At 39.8% G+C, this 19,554-nt stretch overlaps 2 protein-coding genes across 2 annotated transcripts; both read right to left on the bottom strand.

Annotated features, from left to right (window-relative positions):
• Positions 1 to 6,648: 6,648 nt before the first annotated feature.
• On the bottom strand, positions 6,649 to 10,283 carry ccdc174 (coiled-coil domain containing 174). The gene is made up of 11 exons (XM_086087797.1): positions 10,013 to 10,283; positions 9,739 to 9,846; positions 9,560 to 9,660; positions 9,438 to 9,496; positions 9,208 to 9,361; positions 9,008 to 9,103; positions 8,807 to 8,937; positions 8,634 to 8,728; positions 7,942 to 8,086; positions 7,716 to 7,856; positions 6,649 to 7,450 (listed from the first exon to the last, which is right to left on the bottom strand). The coding sequence occupies exons 1-11, from the start codon at positions 10,052 to 10,054 to the stop codon at positions 6,825 to 6,827; spliced, it is 1,698 nt and encodes a 565-aa protein (XP_085943923.1). The 5' UTR covers positions 10,055 to 10,283; the 3' UTR covers positions 6,649 to 6,824.
• Positions 10,284 to 11,074: 791 nt separating this feature from the next.
• On the bottom strand, positions 11,075 to 15,812 carry tatdn2 (TatD DNase domain containing 2). Its single transcript, XM_086087796.1, has 7 exons — positions 15,580 to 15,812; positions 14,899 to 15,193; positions 14,412 to 14,783; positions 12,325 to 13,233; positions 12,119 to 12,246; positions 11,574 to 11,757; positions 11,075 to 11,437 (listed from the first exon to the last, which is right to left on the bottom strand). Exons 2-7 carry the CDS (start codon positions 15,181 to 15,183, stop codon positions 11,297 to 11,299), a joined length of 2,019 nt encoding a protein of 672 aa, XP_085943922.1. The 5' UTR covers positions 15,184 to 15,193; positions 15,580 to 15,812; the 3' UTR covers positions 11,075 to 11,296.
• Between the last annotated feature and the right edge of the window lie 3,742 nt (positions 15,813 to 19,554).

The following is a 19,554-nucleotide window of genomic DNA, read 5'->3' as shown; positions in this document are numbered from 1 at the left end:
CATATGTTGTAGTCATATTAATTCCTATTTCTAATGACAAAAATCTACAATTAGCAATTGTGACATCCTTAATTGCTCAGTGTTGCATTTAAAAATAAGCACTGCACAAATAATGCACCTCGAAATACAGGAAGAGTGGAAGACGTAACATCAACATATGTACATGCTACATTAGCAAACCATATGCATTTGGATAACATGCTTCCCTAATCCATTCCCATTTTTCCCATAGAAACCTAAAGAAGTACACACTTGACAACCCAAATTACCAAACAGCCATCTGCATAACAGGAAGCTATCCTCCCCGTTTCCTGAACAAGCTAACCTCACATCCCTATATACATGACGTTCGCATGTAAACAGCATGAAATCCAGCAGTGAAGTCAAGCACATTGTTATTTTGTTTTATTTATGTGCTAAACAATTATACATACTGTATATATATATATATATATATATATATATATATATATATATAGAAATAATTCCCAGTAGCTCCCTGAGACATTGCATATACAGTATTTTACTAGCCAACTAAATCCCTGCAAATGCATTAATCAATCACTGCGTCTTTAAACAGCAATGTCAGTGTTAGGCTTATTGCTAATCATAACGTGGCTCCACTTTTGACCTCCATTGGCTGGCGCAGTCATTGTGTTTTTATAATAACTCAATAAGTCTATCAGGCCATTGCATAAACATACCGAAGAAAAAAATGTACGAGGTGGTCCACACAAAGTATAGGCTGAAAATGATTATATATATATATAAATAAATAAAAAGATTAGCTTGTTTGTTTATGTTGCTATTGCTCACAAATGGATGGATGTAGTCTAATAAGCTGCAAAGACACCGTCGAGTTGGCTGCGATCCTTTAAACAGAAGAGTGAGAACCCGCCCTCCTTGGGAACAGTCTCGGCTCCAAAGAGGAACAGGAAGGAGAGGATGTACTTCCTGCGGCAGCTGAACAAGTGCAAGCCCACCAGCGAATGAAGTCATCGTCTCTATTGAACGTATTGCACTGCCTGCTCCACCTCATCTGCAAATTTGCTGTGACTATTGGGCTGACCTCGAAATGTTGCTTGTGTTTTTGCTAAAAAATAATAATAATAACAAGATGTGGATCTTGAGAATTTTTTTTTATCATAATCATATTTTTAAGGTTAGGTTTCATATGCCACTAGAAAAATAGTACATAGAGGCAAGCAAAAGTGTGCTTCTAAAAAGCCATTTTCGACAATTGAGCCACTGAGAATTAAAGTGGCTTATCGCAGTTTTTGTCATTCTGCAGGTAAAAAATGTATGGCTGCGATCAAATGTATATGATTTATGTCATGGTTACTTTTTCAGAGAAATACATTTTTACGGAGATTGCGGTTTTCCTCAAATTTTAGATCCATCGACGGTAAATAACATTCCGTGTCGAATTGTAGGTCATTAGATGGTGCAAGTGTACCTAATAAATTGTCGCTACGTGTGTTTAACAAACACGATGATGCTAAGACGGCGAGATAAAAGGTGGCCCGTCTTGTCCGAGTGTCTCCTGTTTGCGTCGTGGCGAGGGAGGGGCGCGTCTCCTCCTCTCAACCGCTCGGAGGTGAAACAATAAGAAAGGCTTAAAAAAGGAACTCCATCTTGATATATTCCTTCCTGCCACTGTTTTGCTGTTTTTCACTCAAACGGGAGCAGGGGAGAGTGGAAGGAGCAGTAGTCAGTCACCTTAAAAGATACCAATGGACCCTAGTGGCCTTACATTACATTATAGGGGGGGGGGGGGGTGGGGGGGGGGTCATAAAGTGAAAAAAATACTTTTAAATGTTTGTAGAGAAATAGTTGGGTCTATGCAAAACCTTTATCTACTTGAATCTGAAAACATGGCTGTGAGTGAGCTGCCAATGAATTTTGCTGGTGCTCCAGCATTTGCATAAAGTCGCTATACAGTGGCGCCTTGAGATATAAGTTTCATCTTACATACGAGCTTAGAAGTTGTAACATCACCCATTGAAATGAATGGACATTGGCAATGCCATTCATCTGTTCCTGCCTCCACCACGAAATAAAAAAGTCAGATCGTTTTTGTTACTCAGGAAAAATAGCACTCTTGAATAATGTGCTATGAAAAAAAAGTGACGTATTGACATGATTAAGTAGAATATTAAGAGACTTTATGCAAACATATTTTTGCTTCAATTCAATGACCATTGTGTTGCTCCTGGTGTGCACACTTTGGTCACCTCAAGGCAGTATAATACAGAAGTAAAGCTTAACAGTATTATTGCTCACAGTCAAAACAGAACCACAGGTCATATCTGGAAAAAGTTGTATCTTTTGCACCACTGTATTTGTTGCTTTTTTTCTTCTTCTTTTTTTTCAACAGAATAGGAGGGCACTGCTGTTTACTGAAATTCTGTTGACGATAATTTACTAAACCAATAGGAGACCTGAAAACAGCAGTCTAAATTTAGTTGGCCTTCACAGAAAAAAAGCACAGCTGGGAGGTTGTTTGTGCTCCGCCAGGTCAAGCGTACAATGGCATATCTTCTTACAAAGGAAAAGCGTAAAAAAAAAATAAGATTGACAGTGTGACGCGCAAGAAAATACCCCTGCTTTGTGTGGGAAAACTCCAGGTGTAGCAGTAGTAATAGTGTTTTTCTTAGAACAGGCATCAAACAGTTAAAAGGCACACGCGGCATAATGAGCAGAGAACACAATATTAGGATGGGAATGTATTCAATTAGCCTCAAATTTTGGTCAGTTAATTTGGACTCATTTAAGTGAAGGCTCTTTAACTCACTCACTGCCATTGACGGCTACTATAGACGTCAAAAATTCATTTGAACTATTTCTATTAGTTTACATTTTTTTCTCACTTTTGTTAACAAGAGTATGAAAACCGAGATTTTTTTTTATTGTACATTTAGAACAGATATCAAATTTGTGATTAATTGTTAGTTAACTAGTGAAGTCATGTGATTAACTATGATTAAAAAATTGCCTGACGCCCATAATTTTTAATAATCTTTTCTTTAAAAAAAAGAAAGAAAAACATTAAAAAATAATTACTTAAAAAAAAGAAGGAAAAAAAAGAAGAAAAGATTATTAAAAATTAGGAGCGTCAGGCGATTAATTTTTTTTGTAATTAATCGCATGACTTCACTAGTTAACTCACGATTAATCACAAACTTGATATATGTTCTAAATATACAATAAAAAAAAATTCTAAGTTTTCATACTCTTGTTAACAAAAGTGGAAAAATGTTAAACTAATTGAAATAGTTCAAATGAACTTTTGCTATTTGATGCTAGCTAAAATGGAAGTCTAGCGCGCTAGAACTCCAGCACTGTATAGAAGATCACTGCCCCGCAAGTGTCCAAAAAGTGTGTAGTTTCAAGACCAGTACAGTGTGAGTAATTAGTATATAAAAACAAAGGACCCCCAGAGGTCCGACATGCGGAATCAGGCTTAATGTCAAAGAATACTTGGATGGCTCGTTGCTGCATCTGTTCACAGCGGGCAGCGAGCATGCTGGGCACTTTCCAGCACACACAACCCCGTGCCACTTTATTTCCTTTTTTTCCTTTGGCTCCCCTTTGCAACACGAGCGCAATTGACAAGGCCGTTAGGGGCGGCCATGCGGTGTCAACATTGGCCGGCTAATGTGCTGGAAGAGAAGGAAGGAGGCCCACGTATTAGTATAGAAACGCCACCCTGGAGACTTCACACAAAGTAGTAGGGGTGGGAATCTTTGAATGTCTCGCGATTGGATTGGATTCCGATTTTTGGGTCTGCGATTCGATTCAGAATCGATTTTCGATTAGGAACGATTTTTGATTGACAATGATTTTTGCTTCAATCTATTGATGTGCAAGGAATTGTAATGATCTACTCCAGGCTGACTCGCTAATGCTAATTAGCGCGCTACTCGCGGCACTTTTATCACTCAAAAGAACGGCTCCACACTGCAAAAAAAATAAACTTTTTCCTTCTACTCTCTACTCTCAACAGTGTATTAGAACGTGTGGAACCACACTGCCCCTAAGTGGCCAATTCGGGTACAACATGAACAGCGCTCCAAATAAAGGCACACACAGACAAAGGCAAGACAGCATCAAATAATTTAAATAAAATCGATTTTGGGACATTTAAAATCGATTCTGAATCGTACTAAATGAGAATCGATTTTTTTGCACACCCCTACAAAGTAGCGCCACACCTCTCACATGGACATGCTGTGTCATTTTGAACACTTTTTTTGTGTGTGAAGTTACTCTTTATTTGCATCCATTCAAATCGATTCTTTTGGAAAAGCAACCAGCAAACCAAAAGCAGCAGTTTTGCCCACTGACCAACATTTCCATTCACCGAATGAATAGCTTCGATGAATCCTCTCTCCACTTTTGCGCTTGCACTGTCGGACAACAATTCAGTTCAATAACCCATGTGGATTGATCTATAAATTGCCATAAACTGCAATATTGTAATGTAGAGCAATCATATAAAAAGGTGTCAATATAAATGTTAAATGTCACTATGGGACGCTGGACATACACGGCTCATCACACGCAACCTGTTCAAAGTGTGTCGTGTGACTTGTTTCAGGGATACTTTGTCATGGTTCAAACTCAAACAAGGCCTTCGACGGCGAGGTTTTTTTAATTAAGCCTGAGGGCACTTTAACGATGCTGCACTTTAATGGCCCGTCCAGGAAGTGAACTTAACAAACTGAAAGTGGAAATCAAAGCCATAAATTGTTAACCTGGGGAAAGTTACCTGAGGACCGCGGACAAGTGTGTCAAACCTAAAGAAGAAACACAATTTTACAAGGCAGCCAATTGAAGACAAAAATACATTATGAGCTTTTTGGAACAATTTAGGATTCCTCCTTGAATTGCAAGCCATGGCCATAAAAACAAGTGGAGGGTATACGGAAAGTGCCATTAGGGATAATAGGTCATTAAGACTCAACTGGTTAAATCAAGCATATTGAGGCAACAAACACATTTACAAAAGCGCCCCGGGATATTATGAGACGGTCTCTTAAAGAAAGCCAATAGTTACAACATTAAGTTCAAGTATTTTTTGTCAGATCTGAATAAAGTCATGTGCAGACTTCAAGATACTTCATTCAAGTCCAATATCCCAAAATGTCAAACAATTTGTAGCAACCATCACCCCCATTTTAATATTTAATAGTCATCAGACGGGAATCAATATGACAGGCGCCAACTCGCATAGAGCTGCTAAAACATGATTAAATTAACGCAGTAAAAATGATCATTATACAAACAGCAGTGGACATTGCGTCCCGAGAGGCTTCCGCATGCTGACAGTCTTTTTTTTCTCCTTTTTTCCATTATGAAAACAGCAGGAAGTCTTGGTTGGATTAAAGTGACACATTCATGCGCTGACATCATTTATCAGTATAGTGGCGCTATGAGAGGGAGGGCGTGGAGGGGAGGGGGTCTGTGCGTTAAAAAAAAAAAAAAGTCACTTGATGCACTAAAGTGGCCAGTCAGCAGGCCGCCACTTGAGGGCATGGTGGACTATCGCTTCAATGGGTTCATTAATGGTTGACTGAAGTGGCTGCAGAGTGCCATTTCTATTGTGTGCTGTATGTGGAAGTTGCATGGCGGACAATGTTCTTTTATTGAGACAATCGGGGGAAAAAAGTGAAAATCACACTAGCGTGATGTGTTTTTTTGTTGCCAGTGTAACATTGCTAATGGGTCAATACCACTATAAAGTACATTTGGTGTTCATCACCTTGTCGTCATGAAAATGGAGCAGAATAATTCATCTGAGGTCAAATTACAAGTGGCCAAACGTGCACAAATCACTGTCCACCCTCTCATTATGGGGGTTACTGTTCCTTTAAGAACCCTTTCGATGTTTTCAGTGACATTACTACCAGTATTTTGTCTTTCTTCAATGGAGGCTAAAACAATTGATAGTTGTTGGACTTTTTTACTAATTTAATTCATTCATTCATTTTCATCACGTGCAGTCGGATGTTGTCCACTCTGTCATTGTGAAATATCAATTGATATAAAAACCTTCCCAATATTAGAAATTGGTTTGTTAAACAGTAGTCAGCTTGCTAACTGAATAATGTCAAGTGAAGATTCACCACGTGGTCATTAAATGCTACCATATTAGCTTAAAAAAATGTCCACCCTGTCGTTGTCCACCTTGTCAGCAAGCTGACATCATTTGCTGTTGGCATGTACATTGCCTGCTTGCAGTTAATTTATCTAAAGCAAAATCAAGTCCAAAAAAAAAAAGGTGTGGGAGTTTAACCAATATGTATATTATATATATACGGTGGGGGGCCGGGGGGCACTACCGTTGGATCGGGGTTGATTGCTTGTACTGAAAGTTTTTTTTAACTACAGTACTGCAGTAATGATAGCAGCAGCACCATCTAGTGGTTGTTGTTTTAGTAGTCACACACTTGCAGGCCTGATCTGGAACATTGGCAACATCTGTGTTATTTGCAGTGGTGTTGATGGTTCAAAACTTTTGCCCTATAATTTGTACGTTCTTATTGGATTTCATTGTATTGTGCCCGTGCACCTCCTAAATAAAATACAAAGCGTAAATGAAGACATCCTGAATTTGTATTCTCAAAATGAACCAAGTCACAAAAATGTCAAATCAGTCTATTTATTAAATATTTGAACCACAGAAATGTCAATGAAATTACCATTGACCCTAGATGGCCTAAAGGGGTCAAATGTGCCAAAAGTCCTCCTCATGTGTGTCACAGTTGTACATTTTATATGAGAATTTACCTTTTTTCCCCTCCTTTTTCTACACTCAAGTATCAGGTGGCGTTCCTGTAGAAGGACAGCATGTCATCCAGACTTTGGTCTGGGCCGTGAGGTGACTGCTGCGGCTGTTCGGGCTCTTTTGGTTGGGGGGGTGCCTGAGGCTGGCTGGGCTCTGTGGGTTTGGGTGGCAGGTTGGCCTGGTCGGGCACAGTGGGTTGGGGGTGCACCTGGGGCTGGAATTGGCTCGGCATCGGAGGCGGACACTGAGGCGGATATTGGTTTTGGTAGAGTGGGGGGAAGTGAGGAAATGGGTAAGGTGGGCACATATAGTGTGGAGGAGCAAATGGAGGGTAAAAAGGAGGAGGGGGGTACTGGAGGTTGGAGGGGGGAGCTGGAGGGCGACATGGCGGCGGAGGCTGTGGCTGGACTGGGGGATTTTGTGGCGGCGGGGGATGTGAGGGGGCAGCTTCGGGGGGAGGGCCTGGATCGTCGTCCTGGCTCTCAATGCTCCCACCTGGGCCTTGTGTCCATGGAAAGGACTTTGGGAGATTTTTCTTCTCTGGCATTTGAGTCTTTGCGGGTCTCGGGCGCTTCTGGTCGGTAAAGTACGCGGAGGGAGGTGCAAACTCGGAATCTCTCTCTGACTGACGCCGGCTTTTCCACTCACCAAACATGGACTCTTGAATAAAAACAAAGTCAGAAAGACACGTGAGTTGAATTGTCAGACAGGGGACAGAAATTCTAATACATTTTGATACGGATGTTTCTGATGGTAATTAGCTTTTTTCCCCCTGCGAAATGTCAAATTTCATGTGGTCTTTCCGTTTTTTAACCCTGTGTGTATGTGAACCTCTCTTACCCTGGAGAAAGTGAAATGTAGTTTTGTTAACATATTTTGTTTACCGCTATTATTGGATTTCTATGACTCCTTTACACAAATGTACCTTTGCCTCTGTCCCACTCTCGGACATGAGGGACTCCAGGTTTGGTGTCCCTTCTTTCCTGAATCTCCACTTCCACTTTCTTCACTCTGCTGACCTCTAGTGGATCCTGAGGTGGTGGTGAGGGCGCAGCCTCATCCTCATCTACAAAGTCACCATAATCACACAAGCAGATATTTTACCAAATGAAACAAAGAAAGTAGAATGTAATATTGTGGTGGATTTCGACCTTCATCCTCCTCATTGAGCTGCTCTTCCTCTGCAACACCTCCCTTGGCCTGCCGCTTCCTCTGCTTTATTTTGGCCAACCGGGCCTGCAGGATGGCCTTCTTCTTCTCTTTCAGTCGCTCCCTCTTGCTCCGCTGGTCAGTTGTCTAAAAAAAATAATATGGATGGTCAGCTTCTTCAGGGGAACACCACAGGCTTTTTTTCTTTCTTTTTTTGGGGGGGGGGGGGGGGCATTGTTACTATTTTGTAAAAATGTAATATGAAGAGTGTAATAACAAAACAATGGATAGTAAGTGTCTCGGCAGTCAAATATAAGACTTAAGGCCTTTTCACTTCAATCAAATTTGGGACATCTCATTCATAATTAAGACCTTTAATAATAATAATTCCCTGAAAAAAATGATACATATTTTATACTGTATTAACCAGCTTTTATGCTTTCTTTTTCATGCGTAACCTTCAACTTTACTGATGCCACGTCTGCTTTGCGGGTGGCGTGTTTGTGATAAGGAAGTCTATCATGACACAAGCTATCAACCATAGAAAAATAATAATATTTAAAAAATATAAATAAATAAAAAATACAATTTAAAGGAAAAAAAGGGTTGTAAATACAAAATTGTATTGTCTCTAAAAAATTTTTTATTGTACTGACTTACTGAAGTATAAGTTTTATTTAAATTAACAGCTCACCTGGTCCCTGAGCATGTCCAGAGTCTCCCTCTGCTTTCTGCGATTCTCCTCATCATGAGAGAAGGCAAAGTAGCCCACGCCAAGCTCCCGAGCCTCTGCGAAATGACACAAAAGCACCAAAGTGAAGGTGATGATTTACGCTCCTAATCAGGGGAGCCCCAACAAGAGCTAACCTTGAGCCCTAATGTTCTCGTAGTGGACGGGTCCAACAGGCTTCTTCATGGCTTCCTCCTCTTCTCGCTCCCACTCTTGCCTCTGCAGCTCTCTGCGCATGTCTTCTGACAGCAAGTCAGCTGGCATGTTTCTACATAGAACAAATACACGCTCAGATCACAAATCCATTATGAAAAAAATTTGCAACTGTATTTGATTACCCATTTCCTTTGAAATCGCGATCCATTTTCACAAAATCCGGCAGGTCTTTCTTCATACACCTTCGGGATCGTCCCAAAGCGTCCACAAAGTCGACCCTACAGCAAAACAAGGTACACCAATTTACTTCTGATGACTTCACTAGTCAGCACTATATTCATAGAAGCAAACCAAGTGTCAACCACGTGAAAATGAGTATTACCATTCTTCATCTGGGTTCTGAGGAGGGGGAACAGGGGACAATCTGGCTCTTTCCTCCTCCTCACTGTCTGCATCCTTCTGTATGTGTGTTTCTCTTCTTTTATCAATGATTTTCTGAGCAAAATCCACCAGGTACAACCCCTCTGTTTCTTCATCTAACAACAAGGTTGATACCATGACGCACAATTTTAAATCACACATACAGTTAGTGGCATGTAATTCATATCTGACCTGGAAAATGTCCTTTAGTCATCTGTTCGTAGAGTTTGGCTTTCTCCTCCAGCTTGCTCCTGATAATAACAAAACGTATTCATGACAGTTTTAGGGCTTTCAGTACAGTATTGACCACCTACTTTGCATTATCAAGGCTCCTCTGTTCCTCAGCCAACTGCTCTGCATCTTTCTCAGCTCTTGCCGAAACTCCAGAATTTTGCTTGACCCAGACATTTGGTTTCTACATGGTGGATACAGAAACAAATTGAGTTGACAGCACGTTTTAACATGGAAAAGTTCAAATGTACATTTAACGTACCTTGACTTTGGGTTTTGGTTTATGTCCAGTGCCAGCACTTTCTTGGCCAAGTCTCTGCTGTTTGAATTGCTCCTGCTTTCTGTATAGCTCAGCTTTAAGGTCCACCAGCTATAATAAACCATGCGTGTTCAAGAAACAACTTAAAACGATAAGCTACGCAAATCAATGTAAAGTAATGCTAGCAAACTAGCATGTTGGCTAACGTTAGCTAGGTTTCTAGCGACATTTAGCGTCGCGCGACGTCGATATTATGTTTGCTAAAGGTGCAACTTACCGAAGAGGCAGTCACGTCAAACGGTCTCTTCTTTTTGTCCATTTTAAAATCTTTTCGCCACAAAATTTGGAGACATTATTCGTAGCCTGACATAAACCTCTGCTAACCTTCTTCTACCATTTTGCTAGTATAGTAAATGTTACAATACCGCCCACTCGTGGCCACACTTATCAAATACACACGCTGTTTTTCATCCTGCGCCATTAATTTGGATGAATACTGATTTTAAAACTCATTATAGATTAAAAGATAACATTCCAATGTGTATGTAAAATAGGCAATTTTGATAGTACAATAATACTATATTATATGCTATTATTTATAATTAAAAATAGACCAATCATTTATTTCAAATTTGTTATTTTTGTATTTTATAGCTACATGGTCGTTATCCTAGTTCTAATCTTCTATTAATATTAAGTATTTCAATATTTACAACACATCAATTATTGATATACATTAAATGAAGAAAAAAAATACAGTACTATACTAGAAAGGAGGGAAAGAAATGGCTAAATTAATGCAACAAACATTGCAGGAAAAGAATAAGTGTGCAATGTGTCTGTTGCTTTGGATTTTTGTGACAAACGGTTCGATTCTACTGCACTAAAACACATGGAAATCAATTACCCCATGTTGCTTAAAAACAAACCGGAAAAGTCAATGTTCTTCAACGAACACAGAAAAGCTGTTTGCGCCTGGAGCAGAAGGAGCAGACAAATCAAGAGCAGAAGTGGATGTGCTGCCACATGCATTGGGCACATCTGTTGCATCCGGACCAAAAGTGTGTGTCTGACCGACATGTTGGGATTGTATTTATTGAGCAACTGGGAACAGCACACTCCATGCTGTCTGCCACGAGTCAGAGCCGTCCATGTCACTTAAAATACTTTGTCTGATCAAAATAAAAAGCACTCCAAATGAACCTCTCAGTGGAAATGTGCTCGTCCTTCAGAGCTACTTCAGCTCCCCAATCATGCGGCTTAAATATGTTTTGCTGGTCCTCTTCTGTATCTTACTATACTGAGGACACAAGTGCTTCTAAAACAAAACTGCAGAAACTAAAGAGTTTCATTTATTTGGCAAGCTTACAAACCAAAGCAAAACAGACCACATAAAACATGTTAAACCAATAACACCACAACACTATAGCAACTGCTTATAATATGACAGCATGCACCTCCACAAATGTACATTATACTGTACATATCAAACTCAAAATATGAAGTGAGCAACTTCAACAACGCTGACTTTCGTAACATTCGGCAACATGAGCTCTCGCGCTCAGATGCCGTAAAGCTGAGTGGTATTGTTTCGGATGGTGGCGAGCACGGTGGGCATGTCTTCCCCCTTCAGCAGACTCAGCTCCTGGAGGGTATGGATGGCCAGTCCCGGATGGGAAAATCTGCAGAGGTCTTTTTTAACCTATCAGAATGGAAGAAATGTCATGTAACCTCTGCTAAAGAGTAACAACAATGGTATACACTTGATGAGGAATGACGACCGACAATACTTACAGTTGATGATGCGTTGTTAGTAATTAAACACATAAACTACATACCACTCTTGGCAGGAAATATGGTGCATCTGTCTCCAACACAATGCGGTCTAGAGGGATCTTGCCGACAGCGTCTCGGGCCTCCGTGGCTTTGGAATAGGTGATCAAGGCTGTAAAGCCCACGTACATGTTGGGGAACGCTTCCAGGAAGGGTGCGATCACCGGATAGCTGTTTGTAAAACAGTGCCTAAAACACCAAAATCAAATCCAAGCATCAGGATAGAAAAGGCAGGATAGGATTGTGTCGATGTCGTTGCCGGCGCCCAGAGCTTTCCGCTGAGGGCTACATACAGGAAAATAGGACGGCGACTTCAGCTTGTGTTTGTGCAGCACGCTAAATGTAATTAAATAATTGTGTTTGATCATTTAAAGTGTGACATCCTCCAACAGTTAACAAGCCCTAACTTTCTGTTGCAAGCCATTTATTATTTGATTTGTCTTTAAAATAAGCAATGGGGCAATGATAATAATTAAAGTCTGAAAACAGCCCCGAGACTGGATTTTGGACACCCCCGAAGTAGGTGGCCAACAATAACATGAAAACACACCTGTGAATTTTGTAATCTCTGGGGACGCACTTCTTCAGGATGGTCATCAAGTCGTCATCCGCATCCCTGCAGTGGAGGAGCAGAGGCTTGTTCATGCTCACTGCCCATTGCAGCTGCCGCTCGAACACCTTCGATCAAGACACCCAACCATGAGAACGCTAAAGCTTCGTTCAATTCTGACTGGTATTGCGTAATCCCAACCCTACCTCTTTTTGCTTGCAGACACTTGTGCTGTTTTTATGAGAGTAGTCCAAACCCATCTCGCCAAACGCCACGGCTTTTGGATGGCCCATGGCTTTCAGTATGCTGCGTTCATTGACACTTGAGTACTCGTGAGCAAAGTGTGGGTGGCACCCAAAAGCCCCCCAGACCATGTCCTCGTTCAGGAGATCCTCCCACAGGGCTTCCTTGGACATGAGCCGTGGGTTGCAGAAGTCGGCGATGCAGCCTTGAAACTCCGTCGGAAAGCTGCTGCGGTACAGACTTCGGAAACGGCCGAAGGAGCCACGGAAGCGCAGTTTTCCGAAGAGCATGTCAAGATGGCAGTGCGTGTCTATGAAGCCGCCGGCGTTGTAGGGGTAACTTGACCAAGGGGGTTGAGTGTTGCCCATGGACTGTCTCGGTTTAGGTGCGCTATCATGTTGAAATGAGTAACGGGGGGAATGGATGGAAGAGCCGGCATATGACCGTCTGCGTGTGGCTGTGGAGGTACTTCCTTTACTGTCTGAACGTAGCGGCAGAGCAAAAGGGTCGGGGAAGTCTAGGGTCTTGGGGTTTAGAGTCGTGCGGGCCTCTCTGGCCACTGCTGAAGGACTTCTGTCTTCTTGCTGCTTGTAGGACTGTTGGGACATGAGGAAAGGCCTCTTTAAATCCTCACTGCATTCGCTCGGAGATGAAAAGGGAGATGTGTCACAAAAGTTGTAATTCACTGGCGGGCTCACGCAGCTGTTGGATGGGTAATTCCGAGGAGTCATGCCGTAAGACAGGGAATCTGGAATAAACTCAAGAGCATGGAGGGAAGACTCAATGTCTTGAGCTTGCGGTTCAAACACTGAGGCAGAGTCGTTTTCTTGGGAGTAATAAGGATCTTTTCTAACGTTTTCCAACAGAATGCCCTGAAAGACGATAATATTGACACTTTAATGATACATCACTTTAACATATGTTGCATATCAGTTTGACATATCTTATACTGTATGCATACACATTTTAGTGGTGTCAAAATATATATTGAAAGAACGGGCTCTGTGACATGCGCATGGCTCATGAAAATGTTTACCACATGCTTTCGTTTCATCCACAGGTACATAAGAAATTGTAAATATGATTAACTCATTCACTGCCATTGACGCCTATAAACGTCAAAAATTAATTTTAACTATTTCTATTAGTTTAATATTTTTTTCCACTTTTGTTAACAAGAGTATGAAAACCTAGACATTTTTTTTTAATAATCTTTTTTTTTTAAGAAAAGATTATTAAAAATTAGGGGCGTCAGGCGATTAATTTTTTTCATTGTAATTAATCGCATGACTTCAATAGTTAACTCACGATTAATCACAAATTTTATATCTGTTCTAAATGTACAATACGTTTTTTCTAGGTTTTCATACTCTTGTTAACAAAACTGGAAAAAAATAATTAGCGTCAATGGCAGTGAATGAGTTAAAGAAGAAGTCATCCTATCTTTTCTTATTTTTTTCTTCTTTTTTTTTTACAATAATATGCGCTATGCAACCCCCACTAGTCTTAATATTAATATTGCGTTCATGGAATATGAATAAAGCACCCATTTTTAAACATCTCGGGGGCGGCCATTTTGCCACCTGCTATAGACTGAAAATGACATCACAGTCACTCAAAGCTCAGGTAGCGACCAATCACGGCTTAGCTTGTGAATATCACATGACTAAACTAAAAAAAAAAAAACGTTTTTAAAGGTGAGCCGTGTTCAGTTGTTCCCTGAGCGAAAGTGATGTAATTTTCAGTTGACAAGTGGCAAAATGGCTGCCCTTTGAGATGGATAAAAAAGGGTAGATTTTGCTGCTTAAGACCGAAATGTGTATCTTTTAATTTTATTTATTTACCTACCTTTGTATTTTATGTTAACCTCTTTGGCCTTTGGTGTTATTTTTATTATTTCACAACAGTCAGGCAGACGTTCTTACCACTTTGAACTCGGAACTTACACTAAAGGTTTTCTAACCTAAATCTGTTGGGAGCTGCTCTTTTATGACGAGCACTGCATAGCACAATAAAAATAACCAGTTTCTATTGATTAATTGAGACTTACCCTTGTGTCCACTCCAGGCACTGCGTCATCTCCTTGGCCAACCGAAACCACAACAGGCCGAGAAGTTGAGCGCTGATCTTCACTGATCTTCGGTTGTGGCGACCAGCAGCAATCACTTGAGAACGAAGCCTGACTGTCTTCTTCAGTTGTCACCTGGGGGCTTGCAGGGGGCAGAGACTGGAAACTGGTGTCATTGCTCATTTTTGTAGGGTTGCTTATCAATCCCCTGCTACCTATAGCTGCAGATAATGCCATTTTGTAGATTGCCTTCAAGCCTTCCTCTGGCGTCCTTTCCTTTTTCTTTTTGAAAACATGAGAGGGGTGAGGGGATATATCTATATCGCCTTGTGTAGACTCCTGCTGGTTGGTGTCCTGTGAAATGACCAACAATAAGACGGTACTACTCATCTTCCATTGTCTGCCATTGTGAAATGAATTGCAAAATAAACATCTTTATTCATCGGGATGACAAACTGCACAAATTTACCTGGGATGTGAACATTTCAAAACAATTCCTGGCGCGCTTCCTGAGGTCAGCTTTGCTTTGGGAGGAAACCGCATCAAGAGACGTCTGGGATTTCCTCTTAGGGGTGTTGAGACTCAGATCACCAAAGCTGATTGATCCTGGGGAGTCGCTGATAGGCAAATCTGCTTTAGGCAACACTTTGCCAGGAGTGCGTTTTACATCTCTTTGACGGGCAAATAGAGTCGGAGTGAAAACTCTTTGACGCTTTGATATTTTAAAAGCCACCTTCTTTCTGTTCCTGTCCATGTTAGAAAACCTAGACAGACAGACAGACAGACAAAAATTCAGTTGGTAGATGACAGAGCGTGAGCATTTTATGAACTTTTGGTAATAAAAGGACAAAACATAACGAAAATTAGTTATTTGAATTAAATGGGTTATTTTTTCCTTTTTGTTTTTAACAGTGTGGCAACGTTAGACACACCAAACATTTCGGAAGTTGCTAAGAAGAACTAGCTCACGTGACGTTAGCCTAGCTAACCAGCTAATTAAGCGTTAGCCATCTTTTACCACTAACTATAGACTCAAAAAGCAAACAACACACACACACTAACACAAATAAAAACCATGTATATAGAAGCAATTACGTACATGAAAGTCAAAGTAAGTTCCCCCGCAAAAAAATGTAACGACTAAAATTACCTTCTCTCTGCGGCAAAGAAGAAATGATGTAACCAGATTTGTGATTCGAATCATCTTATCATCTAATCATACCCTGTTACCGTGAGTCAGAATCTATCAGGAAGCTTGGGAAGATTTTTTGGGGACGATAAAATAACTTGGAAAGGTAATAATTATCGAGTAAAACGTTTGTTTGGCTATATCGTTTTGCAACGCCAGATGGAGACAAAGTTGCGCGTTGCTTTTACCTTTTACCTCGCGAGATTTGGTCAAGAGAACAGGTGCGTGCATGTTGGTGGAACATACTGTAACTAATATTAATAATGATTTGTATTTATTTATTTATTTTAATGATGACTTTTCTCTTTTTAAGGAACCAAGGATATTGTTGTAACCCAATAGACATTGTGGAAAGAAATATTTAAAAAATGACTGCCATCCTTACTGTTTTTCATTTGAGTGTTTTTTTTAAAATTCACGATCAGTTAAGTGTTTTTTTTTTAATACCGAGATTTTTTGTAATCATAACATTTCGATGCTATAAATGGCACACGATTAACTAGTTTGCACAGCAAAGTAAGAATATGTGGTCACGTGGCACAAGAAAGCATGCTCAGTTATTGCAGTACAGTAGTTACTGTTTTTAATTTTATGGTTTCATATTTATTCCATAGTTTTATTTATTTATTCCATTTATTCCATTTATTCCGAAGTGTTTTTCATACAAATATTGTATCTTACAAAATATAAAGGCAATAGTATGTACAGATGCAAATGCTCAACCTCTTAAATACTTAATCAAGTATATGAGATGTTAAATTTATGGCACTCTCATGGCCTGGCCATGAGAATTCACAATGCAATTTATTTTTAGGAGAAAATAAATGAAACATAAACATTTTGACTTCCCGCATTTATAATACCGGAAATAAAATTAAAACAACCCTTCACAAACATTCTGAAGCAAACAATTCACACTAGGGTATAATACATTTTAAAGGAATTCAGAAACAACTCATAATAACAAATATACAATCATGGCCACATTTTGGGTAACTTATTTATCTTACGACAGAGGAGCAAATTAATATAAACAAACAAATTCACTGAAACGTCATGTACAGGTGCTTCCCCCAAAAAACTTAATCATAAAGTTCATTCAAACACAAGGGTGAAAAAAATCATTTAGATTTTGTTTTTCTTGATTCAAATTCTAATTTCATCAAATTGTGAATTTGGGGTATTCATTAACTGTGAACTAGAATAATCAAAATGACAAAAAGTAAAATCATGAAGACTTTCTCTCTGAATGAAGTAAATGTACCGGTATATCTAGTTTGAGTTTAACATTTAAAATTGTACAAGTGAAATAAATAACTTTTCCATGTTGTGCTAATATATTGAGATGCACCTTCTAATCTTGTATGTTGTACGAACCCATTCACGGAAACCAAAAATTATTTACAATAATAATAATGGATCAGATTTATATGGCACTTTTTTTGGACACTCAAAGACGCTTCACAATGGTTACATTATTCATGCACTCACATATTCAAACTCTGGCGGAGTTTGCGGTCCAGAGTGTGCCCAAGTCACCCACACCAACAAGAAAGCTTCAGAAAGAAAAGGCTGCAGTGGCGAGAAAAACAAACAAAAAAGTTTTACCCTCCGTGAACATGTTTATTAAACTCGTTAAACACAAGGCACAGGATTGGGAAATTAAAATCCTCTCAGATTTGAGGTAATCCCAGCGCTGAGGCTATATTCTTTGTGGGTAAGTGAAGAAGTATTGATGTTTTAAAATAATCATAATTTCAAAGAACATTTAACTATCAAAAGGATCCCTAATGGATAGCGTAGACTAGACATTGATGTAGATTACTGCATTGCCAACTCATTGTTGTCTACATCATTATTGTATTGTGATATATAAAAAAAAACAAAAAAAACGCAAGGCCTTTTTGGTTCCACAGTGAAACAAAATGAGCACATAGTTGTCATTCTTCCATCTAACAAGCACGTGTGAATGTGTGGCCATGGATGGAATTCATGATATGCTCCTGCTGCAGAAGGAGGTCAGACCAAGACTCACATGAGGAGTGTTTCTTTTCCACCAGACCGCCCCCCCCCCCCCCCCCAATACATTCCTGTACTGTGGCATGTTTTGAGGCTGGAGGGAGCTTGTCTGTGTTTTATGTTGCTGACCTGCTGGATAAAGGTCACAGGACGTAAAACTAGCATGGAGACAATGATAGATGAAAAAAAAAGTGTCAACAATTATTTGACCTACTGTATGTGAGTCGCAGCTTTTTTAGTTTTCGTCCAGCAACACTATTTGCAACACTACCCTTGCAAACTCAGACAAACAACCATTCTCACTGACACTTATGGACAGTTTAGTCTTCAACGTTCCCCGGTTCGATTCTGGTTGGCTTCAGTATATGGGAAGGTGGTGTGAATGAGCCTCTGTATTTCCTCCCTACAATGGCTAAGCGTTGCAATTTACTCAACTGCTCCCAAAGCAGCAGAAAGCTGCCCACTGCACAACCCTGTCATTAATTGTTTGTTTACACAGGCCCCTTTCTCACTACCTATAAAAGTAACGATTTTACCCCCCTGCTGTTGTTCTTTATAAACATAAAATACAGTGAGTGATTTGGAGCTATCCTATTTTGTTATGATCAAATGAAACTAAGGTTAAACTTTTTTTCAGCGAGAATTCCAAAAGGTATGTTTGCTTGCAGTAAAGCATGGCGGTGGCAGCATCATATTTTGGGACTGTTTTTATTTATTTACAACTAGGAACTTATGCTACATTCGAAGATGGTCGGAAGTCGGATATCTCTCTCTCTCTCTCTCTCTATATATATATATATATATATTGTTTTTTCCCTGAAAGTGTTCGAGGCAAAAGAAAAAAAACAAAATGGCGGGTAGTGACCAATTGTTTTTAATTTTGGTCCTTAAAACTCCTTTTGACCTCCAGCAAACTTACCTAATCGCAATGTTGCTTCATTTATTGTTTGTATTGATGAGTTATTAACATTGTTTTTTAGTTTTAAATTATATTTTAGCCGTTTTAGATTTAGTTAACTCAGTATGGCTGTATGAATAGACCTATATTCTTATCTGTGTTACTTTCATGAGAAAGAGCAACGGGTCTGTCTATTCATTCGTAATCTAAAGGGAGGTCCCGGGGATTCTGCTGTGTCGGAAGGGAGTCAGGCTTATTATTATTGTATTTTTTCTAATCTGATTTATACCCATGGGAACGGATTCTCTTGTATTCATTCAGTTGTAACCAGGTGTGTTGTGGGCTGACCTTTTTATGAATCCTCTTTGTGAATAAATAACGATGTGGGCTGGAGAGAAAGAACACATTTGAACAGAGCACTGCTTGGGTGACTTGTCTTATGTGAATCAGAAGCTTCTGGTAATTAATACCTTTGCAAAGGGACTTCTTCACAAGGATCTCACCATTCAGTTAATTGAACACGCAAAGAGTACAATACTTAATATTGTCTACTCTAACAGTATCTTATTTCATAAGCATCCCTTACAGTTCTGTATTTCACCGTATAATTTCATGCGAAGAGAAAGCGGCATAATGTCACGTACGTGTGTTATGTGACGTCATGTCGAATATTTATGAATGAAGAAAGCTATCTAGTTTTATACTCGAGTTAATTGTGTTTTATCATTCACGGTCTGTGTTTCCAATAAGGGCGCCATTGTAGAGTGACGTCACTTGAAGTCCGTCAGTCGGGGGTCCTTTTTTTCCGACTTCGTACACACTTCCTGGTTTAAACTCGGAAAAGTCCGATGAGGCGAAAGGAATTATGAGCAATTTCAATTAGCAGTCAGTTAGCAGAAAATCTTGATTGGCTACAATCTAACATTCCCCGCCACGTCCACAGTTTATGAATAATATATTAATTTATTTTCTGAGGCGGGGGGCATAAGTACAAGTCTGCTACAGGTTGATAAAGCGAT

The sequence above is a fragment of the Leptonotus elevatus genome, chromosome 10 (assembly GCF_054856555.1).
Source record: "Leptonotus elevatus isolate MCC_2025b chromosome 10, RoL_Lele_1.0, whole genome shotgun sequence".
Taxonomy (NCBI): Eukaryota; Metazoa; Chordata; class Actinopteri; order Syngnathiformes; family Syngnathidae; genus Leptonotus; species Leptonotus elevatus.
The sequence above is the reverse complement of the archived record's forward strand: the minus strand, read 5'-3'. Positions and strand labels throughout refer to the sequence as shown.